Below are 15,861 nucleotides of genomic sequence, written 5' to 3' on the forward strand. Positions count from 1 at the left end.
TATACACAAACACATTTAATCTCAATACAAAACTATAATTAAATATGAAGATATATATTATAAAAATGCAAAATAAAAAAAAACAACTTAAAGTCTCAAAATTATATATATATATATTATATCAAAATTGAAAGAAGACTCCAACTTAGATCAAATGACCCCAAGAAAACAACTACAAGAGGCAAGGAAAAGAAGGGGGAAGAAAAGAAAGTTAAAGAAAAGCATAGTGATCCTACAACTACAAACTAGTCCATCACATGATCACAAAAGAAGTCCCAGGGCATCAATTATAGTTAGAAAAAAAGGTTCACAACCATGTGGATATATCTATCAATGCCTTCTCCCTTTGCACTTTATGCTATTATCCCCATTACCTCTAATGGTAACATGTTAGCATGTCTTGCATTGCTTTCTATGATTCTTATTCCTCTTATGAAAAATAAAAATAAAAATATGAGTGAATATGAGTAAAAGTCAACAACCGGTTGGTCTATTGACATCCGATTCTTTACATAGAATGTTGGGTCCACTGAGAAAATAGGTTTGAATCTTTGCTCGCACAAGTGAAGGGCATAAGTATTGTAGAGCTCATATCTTTGTGTGTGCCTCATTCATGACACTGGCTTGTTTGCTTTTGTGAAATAAAAAAAAAATAAGCATGATTTTTAATTATGATTAAAATAAAAATTAAAAAAATTAATACTTTAATGTAATAATCATCTTCTAAATTATGAGTGAATATGAGTATGTATTTAGATGATTGATTAAAATTTACCGATGTTTCATTAGTATTAACTAAATTACCTATAAAAAAAAATCACTTTAGAATAATTTGAAATAAACATAATTTTTAAAGAAGATAAAATTAGTAAATTAAATATAATTATTAAAATTTATTTACAAAAAGATTCATATACTTAATTCTTATTACAAAATTAAATAATATTTATTAACCTAGTTTATCATAATTTGGAATATGCATAGTTTTATAAAAAAAAATTACTTTAATGCAAATAAACATAGTTAGTATATATTGATATTTTCAAAAACAATAACTATATATGAATAAAATTCAGGATGAGAAATAATCTAAATCACAAATATATTTATTTCAATCATTATTGGTTAATTCAAAGTTTTCAATCTAATAATTGCATCCAAAGCCCTCCATCAATGCACATCAACAAAAAGGTCGTGGTTGAAATATTAACCACAAGATATGATCCTTTTGCAACCACACCCCTATAACTTTAAATTATTATTATTTAAAATACAACCCCTACAATTCTACGGTAAAATTTTTTTCTTGTGATGTTTTAAATCATGGTTTTTTTTGGCAAATAAAACAAATAAAACCATACAATTTTCATATGGATTTTGTTTGCATAATTGCATAGACAGCCCCTCTTCTCACATACACTATTAAAAACATATTAGAAATTATATAAATATTGATTTTATATAATAATAATAATTTTATTTAGATGTAATGAATTAAAATTAACTTAAATTATTAGGGTAAAACTATCTACTTAATCACTATTAAAACATTTTAAAATTTAGATTTAACGAATAAAATGAGTTTAATTTTTTTTTGGGTATATATGTAAAAATATTAGTTTAAAAATTATTAAAATGTTTAAAAGTATATATGTACATGATTCTTATTATTTGATATATAATAATATATTTTTAATAGTGTATATAATGTTGGGGATATATATATATATATAGGTAAAAATTTAAGTAGGTTACCTTACATGTGTTTTTTTTTTCACTTTAGAAACTAAATTTTAATTTGTATATTTTTAGTCACCAAATATTAATTACATTTTACCGGGAGGGTACTTATGGGATTTCGATTTAATTTTATCTTATGTGGCTGCTGGAATGATCATGTTATTAGTGACTTGGTACTCATTAAACCCAGTTGGACATGGCATACAACACCTAAATCACATTAGTTGAGAATTTTGCCACATCAATGCTCCATGTCATCCTATTAATGTGGGGCCCGGTTGGGATGGGTCATATCTAATTAGATTTAATGAGTGCTAAGTCACTAATAATGCACGTAAATACCTTCTCAGTCAAATATAATTAGTTTCAGGTGATAAAAAAACACCAATTGAAATTCAATAGCTAAAGTTAAAAAAAAAAATCATAATAAGCTGATTTACCCAAAATTTTGCCCATATATATATATATATATATATATATACAAACAAATAAAATTTTGTTTGATTTAAAAATATATAGATAGCATTTGGATTTATTAAGATATATACATCCAAATTTGGAGGGGTACATAGAACATGCATGGATTTGCACGCCGGTAGACAAGTGGCAAGACAGGGACATTTTGGGAAGAGAATTCAGAAGTTTCTCTGTCTACCATCTCTCATTCTGTAATACAACTGTACAAGAAGAGTCCACCAGGCAAGCCTTATGGGCAGGGACATTATAGGAAGATTGTCAGAATTTTCTCTCTCTATACCACATAAACAGCAGACCAAGCACATCTTGGTAACAGTTTACAGAAGTTTCCATGTTCAATCCTTAACCCTGTCTCTCTCTCTCTCTCTCTCTAGGATTTAACCCTAAAATGCTTCAAACATAGGGGTATTTTGGGCAAAGTAGTAAAATATTCTCCTATCTCTCCCTAAGATTTTAGCATAAAAGCAGCAGGACAGGGTTAGTTTTGGAAAGAGAATATAAGGGAGGAGCATTTTGGGAAGGGGTAATAAAAATCTTTCTCTTTCTCTCTTTGGAGCTCTCATAAAGCCTTTCTCTCTCTAATGATTTTTACCAGCAAATCATTTGACGAGAGCATTTTGGGAAAGACAGCTAAAGTCTTCTCTCTCTACCTCCATTATACAATACAGAAGCAGGACAGGAGTATTTTCGGAAGAGTGCAAAAATCTTCTCTCTCTATAATCCCAACTTTCTTTTTTCCATTAGAAAAAAAAATCAATATAGGTGCATTTTGGGAATATAACTGAAATGTTCTCTCTCTACAACCCTAGTAGTATCTCTGTTTGACTTTCCTCTGAACTTCCTCATGCATCTCTTCCCTCTCAAATATGAAATATTTCTACCAGCAAAAAAACAGCATGGCAGGGGCATTTTGGGAAGAATACTTGAAAGAAAAAATTTTCCTCTCTAAAAATAAAAACTCCACCTTGCTTCTTGTCTACCACAAAGCAATTTAGCAAATACAGGGGCATTTTAGGAATACTACCCAAAAAAAACCAAGAAGTTCTCCCTCCACAATCCAAGCATCTCTTCTCTGAGAAATGAAATCTGTATCCAACACTGCACAATGCAATTCCTTTCTCTCAAAAAATTTCTACTAGAAGGAAAAAAAAAACAGCAATGCAGGGGCATTTTGGGAAGAATACTAAAAAAAAAAAAGGAAATTCTTCTCTCTCTAAAACCCCACACACACTCTCTTTCTTTCTCTGGCTTGTGTCTCTTACACCTGTGCACTGCAGTGAGTCCCAAGTAAAATGATTGTTGCTTCTCCTTCACCTCCACCTCTCTTCCTGTTGCTTTCACTTCTGTTACCACCTACTCCTTCTCCTCCTCCTCCTCCTCCTCCATTTCTTCATCCCAACCAACATACCTCCCTTTCTTGTTCTCATTTCCTTTTCCTTCTCCCAATTTAATGCCTTTCAGTGTCTTCTTTCACAATTCTCATCTTTCTCTTGATTTCTCTCTTCTTTCTCTTCATGCATTCCTTCTTTTGTAGCAGCAGCAGCAGCAGCAGTAACAGTGGTAGTAGTGCTGCTTATTAGTGCTTCTTTGCTTGTTTTGATTCTTTTGGTTTTGTTTCTTTTTTGGGTGGTGGTGGTTGTTGAGGAAAATGGAGAGCAGTGGAGAGGACTGCTGTGTCAAAGTTGCTGTGCATATCCGGCCTTTGATTGGGGATGAGCGTTTGCAGGGTTGCAAGGATTGTGTTTCTGTTGTTCCTGGGAAACCCCAGGTTTGGATTTCTTTTGGTTTTTTTTTTTCATGGATTTGTTTGGTTTGTTGTTGTTGTTGTAGATCTGATTGTTCTTGCTGATTATTATTTATTTATTTTTTTTGGCTTCATTAAAGTTTGGATCTTTTCTTTTTTTTATGTTTTCATGAGAAATTTGGAGGATTGTTTGTTTTGGTGCTGAATTGGGGTTTGTTGGATTGAAATTCGGTTCTGATTTTCCCTTATATATATATATATATATATTTGTCTGCGTGTGTGTGTGTGTTTGTGTTTTAGTTAATAAATTGGAAAAAAGGAGTGTGCTTTTCTTTTTTTCTATTGTTTCTTAACTTTTTTGTTTGATTTGGGAATTCTTTTTATTTAAATTTTTCGGATGAATGGGTGATTTCTTGATAGTTTTGTATAATGTTTAATCTTAGAAAGGGATCCTTCTTTAAATAGAGATTTTGAAAATAACATTGTCCTGCATTTTTGCCCAAATTCTTTATCTATATTCTTTAGTCTTTGGAATTGACAAAAAACACCAGATGTATTTTTTTTCTTTTATTTATTTTTAAATGCACTTATCCACTTAAAGTGAGGATGAATTGAGGCACATTGTCTTTAAAAGCTTCTTGTTCATCATCTGTGTGATTGATTATTTATCATGCATCATGTATTTTGTTTTCATCAAGTTTGAATATGGATTCAATGAGAAATTCCAGTCTAATGCATCTGATATCCAGGTGCAACTTGGAAGTCATTCATTTACTTTTGATCATGTTTATGGGAGTACTGCTTCTCCATCATCTGCCATGTTTGAAGAGTGTGTCGCTCCACTAGTCGATGGTTTGTTCCAAGGATATAATGCAACTGTTCTTGCATATGGTCAGGTTAAGTAGTATGAAATCTAATGCTTACCTGTATGCCCCTTAAATGTTTCATTATCATGCTGAGCAACATTTCGAAAGTTGAAACATCTGATATTCTGCTTATGATGCCACAGACGGGTTCGGGAAAAACATACACGATGGGGACAGGAGGCAGGGACAGTAGTCAATCTGGACTTATTCCTCAGGTTATGAATGCGCTATTTAGTAAGATTGAGAGTCTGAAACATCAAACAGAGTTTCAGTTGCGCGTCTCATTTATTGAGGTACAGTTGATGTTCATCTTGTTTTATTCCTACTTTTAATTCCTGTTCTGAATCATCAGACGGATAGCATTTGCTTGTATGTATATTTGAAGGTACATTATTTTGGTCTTTATATCAGAACCGACATATAATTTCATATGAATGAGTTTTTGTTGTTCTCGATGTGTTTTGGTGATATCAAACTTTTGAGCTTTATTTGTGTATTTAGATTCTCTGATCTTTTTCTAATTTTCTCTTGATACAGTTTTACTACTTATCAAGAACAGCAAATGAGAATGTCTGGAAAATAGATTTTTTGTAGTTATTATGTAAATAATGCATGCATTTTTCTTAATTACAGATTCTAAAAGAAGAAGTCAGAGACTTGTTGGATCCTGCTTCTACTGGGAAGGTTGAGGCTGGCAACGTACATGTTGGGAAGGTAACAGTACCAGGGAAGCCTGTTGTACAAATCCGTGAGGCATCAAATGGAGTAATAACGCTTGCTGGGTCTACTGAAGTTGATGTTAGTTCCCAAGCAGAAATGGCTGCCTGTCTAGAGCAAGGTTCATCAAGTCGAGCAACTGGAAGTACAAATATGAATAACCAATCAAGGTAAATATTATATCTTCAATATTTTTTCTTTCAATAGGAGTTGCAACACTAATTTTAATTTAATGTGTTACTATGAATTGTTCAAATTAAAACCTGGTTTCAGTGGAGTCAAATCATTCAGGATTCAGTGCGCAAATACCCATATTCAGTAATGAAAGGTCACCAAAAAAAAAAGAAAAAATATATATATATATATATATATATTTTGTTTATCAAAATGTTGTCTGGTCGAAGTTGTATTTTGATTTAAAACTACTTTTCTAAATGCCCATTAATTGTGTATTTGATTCATTATTTTAAAAACATCTATAGAAAATTGGTTAATGATGTTCATTTCTTTGGGCAAATTTCTGAAACAGTCGCTCCCATGCGATTTTCACAATAACATTGGAGCAGATGCGCAAACTAGATCCCATTTTTGCAGCAGATGGCAGTCCTATTGAGGACATGAATGAAGATTATCTATGTGCAAAGCTCCATCTGGTAGATCTTGCAGGTTCGGAGAGGGCTAAACGCACAGGGTCAGATGGTTTACGATTCAAAGAAGGTACTGTGATGGTTATTTTATTTTCTAGCCTCCTTGTTTTTCAAGTAAATCATTTTGTTAAGTTACATCTGCTGACTTTATTCAGGTGTTCATATCAACAAGGGACTTCTGGCACTTGGCAATGTCATCAGTGCTCTTGGGGATGAGAAGAAGAGGAAGGAAGGTGTTCATGTTCCTTATCGTGACAGCAAGCTTACTCGACTTTTGCAGGTGTGGTTCTTCTTTCTGCCACTTTTATTGTGGATCATTATTGTTGATGTGTACGGCCGTTCCTTTTATTTAAAGTCAAAATATAAAGTAGAAGAGCTACCGTATTTGCACATGAGTAAATACCATTGTTCGAAAGCACTAATTGTAGCTAGAATATTTGCCATTCGCTTCTGTAATGTATTTTGTTTTGCCTTTCCTAAAACCATTAGATGGTTAGAAAAATCGTCCTTGACTGTATTGAATCTCATATTTTTACCTTTCCTATAATTTTACAGGACTCTCTTGGGGGAAATAGCCGGACTGTGATGATTGGTGAGATAATTGTCTTCAATAGTCTACATAATCTTTTTGAATTTATGCTGTTAGGATGCATGAATACAAAGTTTGATCATGATTAAATCGTTATGACCTGCTTTTAATACAATATTGAAGATTATAATAGGTTATGCTCGTGTTATGAGTAAAATATTTGTTGTTTGATGGCTTGAACTCAAAGAATTACTAGCATAGGGAATGAAAAGTTGATATCTTTATTTGCCTTAATTTCGATTATTAAACTTTTTTCCAGCTTGTATAAGCCCAGCAGATATTAATGCAGAGGAGTCTCTTAACACACTGAAATATGCTAATCGGGCCCGCAACATTCAAAATAAACCTATTGTGAGTATTTTTTTTTTACCATTGGCCATAAATTTTAGTGAGCAGTAGCTATATGCTTTGCAACCCGAATCCTCTGATTGTAGTTGCATACATTACATTGTTAGCTCAATTTCCTTGTACAGGTCAACCGAAATCCAATGTCGGCTGAGATGCAAAAGATGCGTCAGCAGCTTGAATACTTGCAGGCCGAGCTACTTGCTCGTGGAGGAGGAACTTCATCTGATGAAGTTCAAGTATGTTGTATACACTTAGATATTATTTGGGATTTTTTTTTTCTTTTGAAGTGAAAAATACTTTTGGATGCCAGAGATGGAATTCTTAGTGGATTTTCATATTAGGTTCTAAAGGAAAGAATTTCGTGGCTTGAATCTACCAATGAAGATCTTCGAAGGGAACTTCATGAGTACCGGCACCAACTCGGACTTGCTGATGAGCATTATGAAAATGAAGCTCAACTAGCAACCTTATCTGTATGAAATTATTTATAAACTTCAATCTCATGGCCTACTTAAATTTGGATTGATAACTTGTCTATGTAAATTCTATCGATCAGATGATCTTTTCGTTGAGAGAATTTCGTGGTTAATATTTCAGGGAGGTAGAAGTTGTTTTGTGAAATCAGAAGGGCTGAAACGGAGCCTGCAGTGTTCAGACAGTTTTGAATATCAAATGGCTGATAACCTAGAAGGCAAATTTCTTATAGCATTCCCCATGTCTAATAATTTATTCTTGGATTTTTGGAGCATGTGAGAGAATTAGATTTTTGGAATAATCTAGTTCTCTTTATTTCATTTGGCTGCATTTGTTTCGTTCAGTTGCATATTTGACTTACTGATAATTGCTTCCACCAGTAGTTGATAACTCAAAGGAGATTGATGAAGAGGTAGCTAAGGAATGGGAACATACGATGTTGCAAAACACTATGGGCAAGGAATTGAATGAGTTAAATAAGCGTTTAGAGGAGAAAGAGGTAATTATGATTATCAGCATTATTTTTCATGACTTTTAAGTTTCTTTTTTTTCTTTATGAAAAAACATTCAAACCAGAGCCAGTCAATTGTGCTTGAATTCAAGTGACATATTGGCAACAACATTCTATTCCACAAATGCAAATGTCTGCACGCAATGTGTAGTTCAGTAGTCATCATTCAAATAGAAATGAAATTAAGGAAGGTACTAACTAAAACTATTTAACTAAGTATAAATACAGTACAAATAATTTACTGTTAAGTGAGATGACATAAATTTCCTCAGATTCTTAGCATTTTAATACTACTCTTAACAAATAGTACCTTTCATAATTTTTTATGTTTTCAACAGAATTAGAGACGTGATGATTTGGTTATCTACAGATCATGAATATGAGATGCTGTTGAATCCCACAAAAGACACCCAACCTTGAACTCTGATAATTGATTTACCATAATGTTTCCTTTCCTTGTGCCATATGTAATGCTTCTGACGGTTCTTATGTATTTCACTTTATGAAGACTAGAAGTTGTTGTTTCATGTATGATTACTATTTTGCTAGTCATTCTCGTTGTTTTAACTTAATAGAGTATTTGTTGTTTTGCTTCTTGCAGTCTGAGATGAAATCATTTGGTGGATTTGAAACTTTTGCTCTCAAACAGCATTTTGGAAAGAAGCTCGTGGAACTTGAAGATGAAAAAAGAATCGTACAGGTTGATGATAATTTTTTCGAGTTCAGCACATCTATTTAAAATTTTATTATTACTGGCTCCTCAACTCTCATGCTTGAGAATATAAAACATTTCAGCAAGAGAGGGACCGTCTTTTGGCTGAAGTAGAAAGCTTGGCTGGTAATTCTGATGGGCAAACACACAAATTACCAGATGCCCACTTGCAGAAATTGAAGTCCCTTGAAGCACAGGTGAAATTTTGTCGAACTAATGCCATTTGGGATTTTGGATGTTATATTATATCTATCTTGTTCGTTTATGTGCATGAATTCTGTTCTTTAGATATTGGACCTCAAGAAAAAACAAGAAAATCAAGTGCAGCTTTTGAAGCAAAAGCAGAGGAGTGATGAAGCTGCAAAGAAACTCCAAGATGAAATACAATTTATTAAAGCACAAAAGGTTGGTTCTGCCAACTTATCCTCTTTGTTTATGTTTTTATACTTGCATTGCTGAGTGTTTCCTAATAATGCAGGTTCAGTTGCAACACAAGATCAAACAAGAAGCAGAACAATTTCGGCAATGGAAAGCGTCTCGGGAAAAGGAACTTCTTCAGGTGCATTGTTTACAAGATCATGACTTCACTTACATTCATGTTCATTTTCTGTTTGCTAATTTATTTGAGGTTGAAAGTATAAATCCGAGGGGCGTACATCAAAAATTTTTGAAGAACATCTTGCATTTAAAATACCTCATAATCAAAAACATCCAAAACCATCATGCCTCATCTTAATTTTTTAGAAAAACAAGCAGCTTTTGAGCATAACATTCATATTAGGATTAAAGCCACCAATGGCTCTGAAAGTTTGCTTCATTGTTTGTTGTGGCCCATAAACTATAAAAATGTTTGTTTTGGCCCCTTCAGGCATATGCTGCCTCAACTTCTGCATCATCATTTAAAAATTAATTTTCTATTATATATATTTTTAAAAAGCGGCACATGGCTGTGTCATCACCATTTTGTTGGTCTGGCAAAATGTGTCATGTCATCCCAAAATGGGCAACTAGCACGTAATTAGCACCCCAATAGATAGACAGGTCAAAACTAACATTTTCATTTAGTTGGTGGGTAAACAACATTCTCAAAATTTACGGGCCAAAATGAATAATGACTAGATTTTAGGGGACATTGGTGGCTTTAATCCTTCATACTATGGGCTGTATTATGTCTTTCCATCATTCTGAGCTCTGAACTTCTACTTTTGCCTTATAGAATTCATGTATGTTGTTTTAGAACCTGCTTTCTTCCTATTTTCTTTTCATAAACTTGAGCTTCCCCCTCTAATATTTCCTTGGATTTTCATACCACAGTATCATTTGTGAACACAGAATCAAAATTTTCAACACTGTGATACTAGTTTTTAAGATTTGATTTAGTGGTTTGTGGGAGTTGACTACACTTCTAGGAGCATGCTGAGCACTGTACCAACTTGGTAAGTGTGACATTGTGTGGAACCAGACAACTACTTTTGTGGAATCCTGTATCTTTAAGAAACGCCCAAAGTTTCTTGATTGTTTTCCTTGCATTCCTTCAAGATGATTGGCTTCCATGCATTTGCTGTCATTAAATTTATCTTCATTCAATTTTGATGAGAAAGTTTAACTAAAAGATTTAATTTTAAATTATTTCATTGTTTTAATCATGGCAATACATTTGCTCAACCAGTTAAGGAAAGAAGGGAGGAGAAATGAATATGAGCGGCACAAGCTCCAAGCCTTGAACCAGCGACAGAAATTGGTACTATATTCTTTAATGGTTTTCATATGGTACTTTTTAATGGCTATTTCATATGGTATCAAAATCACAATTGCTTATTAAATATTGGCTATTTTTTGTCGTTATCTATGGCTAATTTGAAAACATATCTTCACTGTTATTTTTATTATTATTAATTTTCTCGAGCATAGCACCAGTTCAAAGGCATTGTTGATTGAAATGCTTGTAACCGAAGGTTATCATTTGACAAGAAAGAGTAGTTAAATTTTCATTCACTCTTCTTCACTTGCGCGCCATTCTATTTCTTATGAAAGATTGTTTGGCTTAGAAGGATTTCTTGTGTAGGTTCTGCAAAGGAAGACAGAGGAGGCTGCCATGGCTACCAAGAAATTGAAGGAGTTGTTAGAAGCTCGTAAACTTGCTGGACGTGAAAATTCAGGTACTTCTTCATGAATAACTTGTAACCCTAATAACCAATGCAAATGTAGTGACTTTCCTTTTTATTTTCCAGTTGCTGCAAATGGGAATTCTCCTGGAACTCAGGTACCTTAATGCTGCATCCTGCTTTCTAGACTCCTGAATAAAAATAGTATGCATGAAATATAGTAACCTCAAAGAAAGTAATTTTCAGGTCAGTGAAAAGTCATTCCAACGGTGGCTGGATCACGAGCTTGAAGTCATGGTCCATGTGCATGAAGTTCGTTCAGAATATGAGAAACAAAGTCAAGTGTATGATTTCTAGTAGCTTCCAAAGTTTCATTTTAGATGATAGGGCGTTGCATTTTCTTCTAATATAGTGACTAATAGTTCTTTCCTTTGCCCCTTAGACGGGCTGCATTAGCAGAAGAACTTGCCGTCTTGAAGCAAGACGATGCATTTCTGGGGGGACATAGTCCTTCAAGAGGGAAAAATGGATCTTCCAGGTAACAGAACTCCTTCAATTCTTGTTCAATTTGGAAATTGGAGCTTTGAATATGAAGTATAATTTATTGCATGTTTGAATACTTGTTTAGAATATATCCAATGTCACCAAATGCAAGGCTGGCTAGAATAGCATCACTGGAGAATATGGTGAGCATTTCATCAAATACTCTTGTCGCTATGGCTTCCCAGTTATCTGAAGCGGAGGAACGAGAACGTGCATTTACTGGTCGTGGGCGGTGGAATCAGCTGCGATCAATGGGAGATGCAAAGAGCTTGCTCCAGTACATGTTTAGTGTTGCTGTGGATGCAAGGTATTCTCTTATACAAGATAAAGCCATCAGTCTTTTTTATGTACTTCATTGTTTTTATCTAGTTGCTTATTTCCTACCTTAATTCTGCCACCGGTTACTGAAACTTAAATAAACCATAACCAAGATTACCAATTTTGATCACACATCTTTGGAGATCAAGTAAAATCATTGAAATACATATATTTTAGAATCATCTCTCCCATACAGAACGAGTTCATGTTATGATGCTTTCATATACTTTTAATGAGAACATATTTATTGATCTCTGTAGTTATTTTAATGTGATTTATGTGTGGAAATAGATGCCAGTTACGGGAAAAGGAAATTGAGATCAAGGAGCTAAAGGAGCAAATGAATGAGCTTGTTGGCATTCTCCGACTTAGCGAAGCTCGGAGAAAAGAAGCAGAGAAGCAGTTGAAATCAAGAGAGGATACTATGGCCTCTGCACCGGCTACACCACCACCTTCTGTGAGTCTCTCTCTCTCTCTCTCACACACACACACACACACACACACGCACACACTAAGATACTCACAAAATCATTGTAATATTTTTTCTCTCCGGGGATGGATACTGTTTGCCATGTCGAACACAAGCTCAAATAGGAAAGAATTCATAGAGAAAATATTAAGGATCTGCATGTTTGCTAGTTATATACTGGGATGAAAACAAGAATCCAAGAGTGATTTAGGTTCTTGTGAAGTACCATCTCAAATAGAGAACTAACTTTCTCAATTATGCATCTCTCTGAAAGTGTACTAGAGGTAAGGAACTCACTATGTATCTTGTTAGTAGTTCTTTATCAGTTTATCCTACATCTACAGCTTTCACCACATCTTGGTTTCATAAATTGTTATGTCCCTATCCGACGAGCCAAATAGCATGATGTCTTGTTTAAACATTAATTTTGTAATATTACATAGACAATTGTTGTTGTTTTATAATTTGTGACTCGTATGTTATGAATTTCAGGAAAAATCAAATGGCTTGTTAAAACACAGCGCCGATGAAACCAGCACACCACTATCTCCTGTACCTGTACCTGCTCAAAAACAGCTCAAGTACACACCTGGCATTGCTAATTCCCCAAGTAGAGCATTCAACATGCCACAACAAAAGGTTAGATTATTTTTTATACTGCTTGACAAGTTTATGTTGCTCGTCAATTTGTTAGAGTCCAAACTCTTCGCTGTTGATGCAAAATAAACATATATTTTCTAGATCCAACCTGACTTGGATTGTCAAACTTATTTATATCCATATTTTCCTAAATCTGTCGCTTTAGTGTTCACCAGGGTATATTTAGATCAAATTAGAGACAAGACAAACACATTATCTTTATCTGAATTCAACCTTTTATTGGATCTGAGACCGGGACATATAAATTTATATACCAATGTGAGACTATTAGTTGCTCTAATATTTGTAACTTCAGATGGTCCCGGTCAGACAACTACCGGTGGCGAAAAAACTGGCACTGGCAGGACAAGCAGGCAAACTATGGAAATGGAAAAGAAGTCATCACCAATGGCTATTACAATTTAAGTGGAAATGGCAGAAACCATGGAGATTGTCTGAATATGTTCGCCAGTGTGACGAGACAATCACAAGATCACAGCCTCGGCCTCGGCCTCAACTGCAACCTCGACGGCCCATACTATGACTTCAAGCTCTTCTCACTTCTAACTATTATATCATCACGGTAAAGATACGACGTGCGTGCAATTAAGCTTTGAAAAAAATCTACTTGAGCATGTGTACATAATGTTCTAAAGTTTGGGCATTATAAACAAGCTGTCAACTAATCAATCAATCAACATGAGCTTGTTTCATGCTTTGGAGTGATTTTCAGAGGAAAAAAAAAAGAGTAAAGAGCATCATGTAAAGTGATTTTTGATGCAAATTCATCATAATTTTAAGCTTGAGATGTTGTTTTTCTTTTTATTTGTTGAATTATATTGGAAGTATATGATGTAAAGGTTTATTTTTATTTTTATTTTTGGTTTGTTAAGGCCTTTTTTTTTTATGTGGTTTTAACATTGTAAAATTAAAAAGGTTTACAGTTATGGCTTTGTCAATTTGCAAGCTTGAATGGCTATAAAATGATTGATCATGTTTAGATGTGTGAGGTGAGTATTTTGTGCAGTTTTGATGATTACTTATATGTTTTATTTTCTTAATTTCTTACTAAAATTATGATAAATTATATTATTAATATTTTTTAGATTAATATTAAGCCCTATAGAAGCTCAGTGTTACATATATTCTCCTGCAGGCTTATGCAAGGAAGCAAACGTTTTTCTTTTTAATTTTTTTTCCTTGTGATATATATATATATATATATATATATATATATGTTTAAAGCAGGCTTATGCAGACTTATGCAAATTTCTTTTGTTAAAATTTTATAAATGTTTAGTCCTCAGTATATTACTACATAGGTTATCTCTCATTTCTTTACTAATAAAATTTTAACAAACTACATCTATGAGAACAACATACGCGAAAATTCAGATAGATAATTTGTCGTTATAGATGGAGCAAACTACTAATGAGGAAGAGCAAAATGCACCACAAAACATTTATAAATTTTATTAAAATTATCTGAATTTTAATAAAATTTTAACAAACTACTAATGAGGAAGAGCAAAACGCACCACAATTCAAATCATTTGTTATCATATATGGAGCAATGGCTATTTCATCAAATACTTTTGGTAATCTAAAAATGCAGAGTAAGATGCTGCAAGAATTGGGCATAAAGGAATTTTACAAAAGATAACTAATTCACCTGTGGATTTGTTTTGTTCTAAATCTTATTTTAATTGTAATTGTAAATCTTAATTTTGGGTAAAAAATTACCTCACATTTCACACATGGTCATTCACACAATTGAGAAAGAGTACCTTTGTCTAAATATGGTAATTTTAATAGCTTCTAATAATAAACATGTTTCCCTCACATTCTGTTTATGGCATCATTCAATAACTGAAAGCTAGACATTCATATATATACTTTTTTAATTTTATTATTTGTGATGTTATTGATGAACTAAAGATCTATAGAATTTTTCTGCCATAACTATTCTATTTGGGATTAGTTGATTTAAAATTGGTCATTTGGATGACTAATAAGTACTCTTTATACAAGAACAAATTGCAAAAGCATGTGCAAAAATCTTTCATTCCTATACCTACATATTAAACTATTAGTAAAAGAGAACAACATACGCTAAAATTTAGATAATTTGTCGTCATAGATGGAGAAGTGTGTGTCAACTACCACTCTTTGTAATAAAAAAAGAAGCAAAGTAAAATACAAGATAATTATGCTTGAAGGGATTTTACAAAAGCAAAAACACGAAGGCATGCATCAAATTTACTTGTGGATTTATTTTGTTGCAAATATTCATTTACACTATTGAGAAAAGTTACTACCATCCAAATGAGACATTTTTAAAAGCTTATGTCAATAGTTTAGCCTCGCCAATATTTTATTGATGGATGTGTTCACAAAATTAAGGCTAAAATTTCACATGATTTTTTTCTTCTAAATCTTGATGTTTATGTTATTAATGTGTTAAAGCTCTATAGAATTTATCTGCTTTTGTTTCTACATTTGTGATTGCATGATTTCAAATTGATCATTTACATGATAGGGCACTTCTTGTACAAGAACATATTACACGAGCATGCATTAAAGTCTCTCATTCCTTTGCCTATATAACAAACTATAATGAAAGAGTTAATATGCACCAAAATTCAGATCATTTATTGTCATAGATGCAGTAATGTTTGTGCCATTCAACATTTTTAGTGATAGAAAAGAAGAAAGCAACATATCGCAACAATTGCCCCTTGAAGGGATTTTACACAAGATAGAACAAAAAAAAGGCACTCATCTAATTCACCTATGAATTTATTTTACTGTAATTCTAATTTTAATTGGATCTATGAATCATTATGTTAATTAAAAAATTAACTCATTTTTTAGAGATGGTTATTCATTCAATTAGGAAAGAGTGTCCTATTTCAAAGGTGGCAATTTTAATAGTTATGATAATGATCTAGTTTTGCTCATA

General features: G+C 33.0%; 1 protein-coding gene across 3 annotated transcripts; it reads left to right on the top strand.

Moving 5' to 3' along the window:
• Nucleotides 1–3,454: 3,454 nt before the first annotated feature.
• LOC120279098 (kinesin-like protein KIN-4A) lies at nt 3,455–13,724 on the top strand. Of its 3 annotated transcripts, none has more exons than XM_039285958.1 (25): nt 3,455–3,985; nt 4,711–4,857; nt 4,971–5,120; nt 5,461–5,714; nt 6,074–6,261; nt 6,347–6,471; nt 6,747–6,783; nt 7,040–7,131; nt 7,254–7,364; nt 7,470–7,601; nt 7,726–7,819; nt 7,983–8,101; nt 8,715–8,813; nt 8,909–9,022; nt 9,114–9,230; nt 9,304–9,384; nt 10,495–10,566; nt 10,891–10,984; nt 11,057–11,088; nt 11,177–11,274; nt 11,373–11,468; nt 11,559–11,780; nt 12,083–12,248; nt 12,753–12,899; nt 13,216–13,724. In XM_039285958.1, exons 1-25 carry the CDS (start codon nt 3,866–3,868, stop codon nt 13,441–13,443), a joined length of 3,135 nt encoding a protein of 1,044 aa, XP_039141892.1. In that variant the 5' UTR covers nt 3,455–3,865; the 3' UTR covers nt 13,444–13,724. The 3 variants fall into 3 exon arrangements, with proteins under 3 accessions (XP_039141892.1, XP_039141893.1, XP_039141894.1); XM_039285959.1 differs by having other exon boundaries at nt 7,986–8,101; XM_039285960.1 differs by lacking the exon at nt 3,455–3,985 and having other exon boundaries at nt 4,733–4,865.
• The last annotated feature ends 2,137 nt before the right edge of the window (nt 13,725–15,861 follow it).

Source organism: Dioscorea cayenensis, chromosome 16 (genome assembly GCF_009730915.1).
Source record: "Dioscorea cayenensis subsp. rotundata cultivar TDr96_F1 chromosome 16, TDr96_F1_v2_PseudoChromosome.rev07_lg8_w22 25.fasta, whole genome shotgun sequence".
NCBI classification, from domain to species: Eukaryota; Viridiplantae; Streptophyta; class Magnoliopsida; order Dioscoreales; family Dioscoreaceae; genus Dioscorea; species Dioscorea cayenensis.

Excerpts from the sequence above, each read along its gene's own strand:
- LOC120279098 (XM_039285958.1), top strand. The coding sequence starts at position 3,866 with ATGGAGAGCAGTGGAGAGGACTGCTGTGTCAAAGTTGCTGTGCATATC. Across the intron at positions 7,602-7,725 it reads CTCAACTAGCAACCTTATCT|GGAGGTAGAAGTTGTTTTGT; the intron begins GTATGAAATTAT and ends TTAATATTTCAG. Across the intron at positions 8,102-8,714 it reads AGCGTTTAGAGGAGAAAGAG|TCTGAGATGAAATCATTTGG; the intron begins GTAATTATGATT and ends TGCTTCTTGCAG.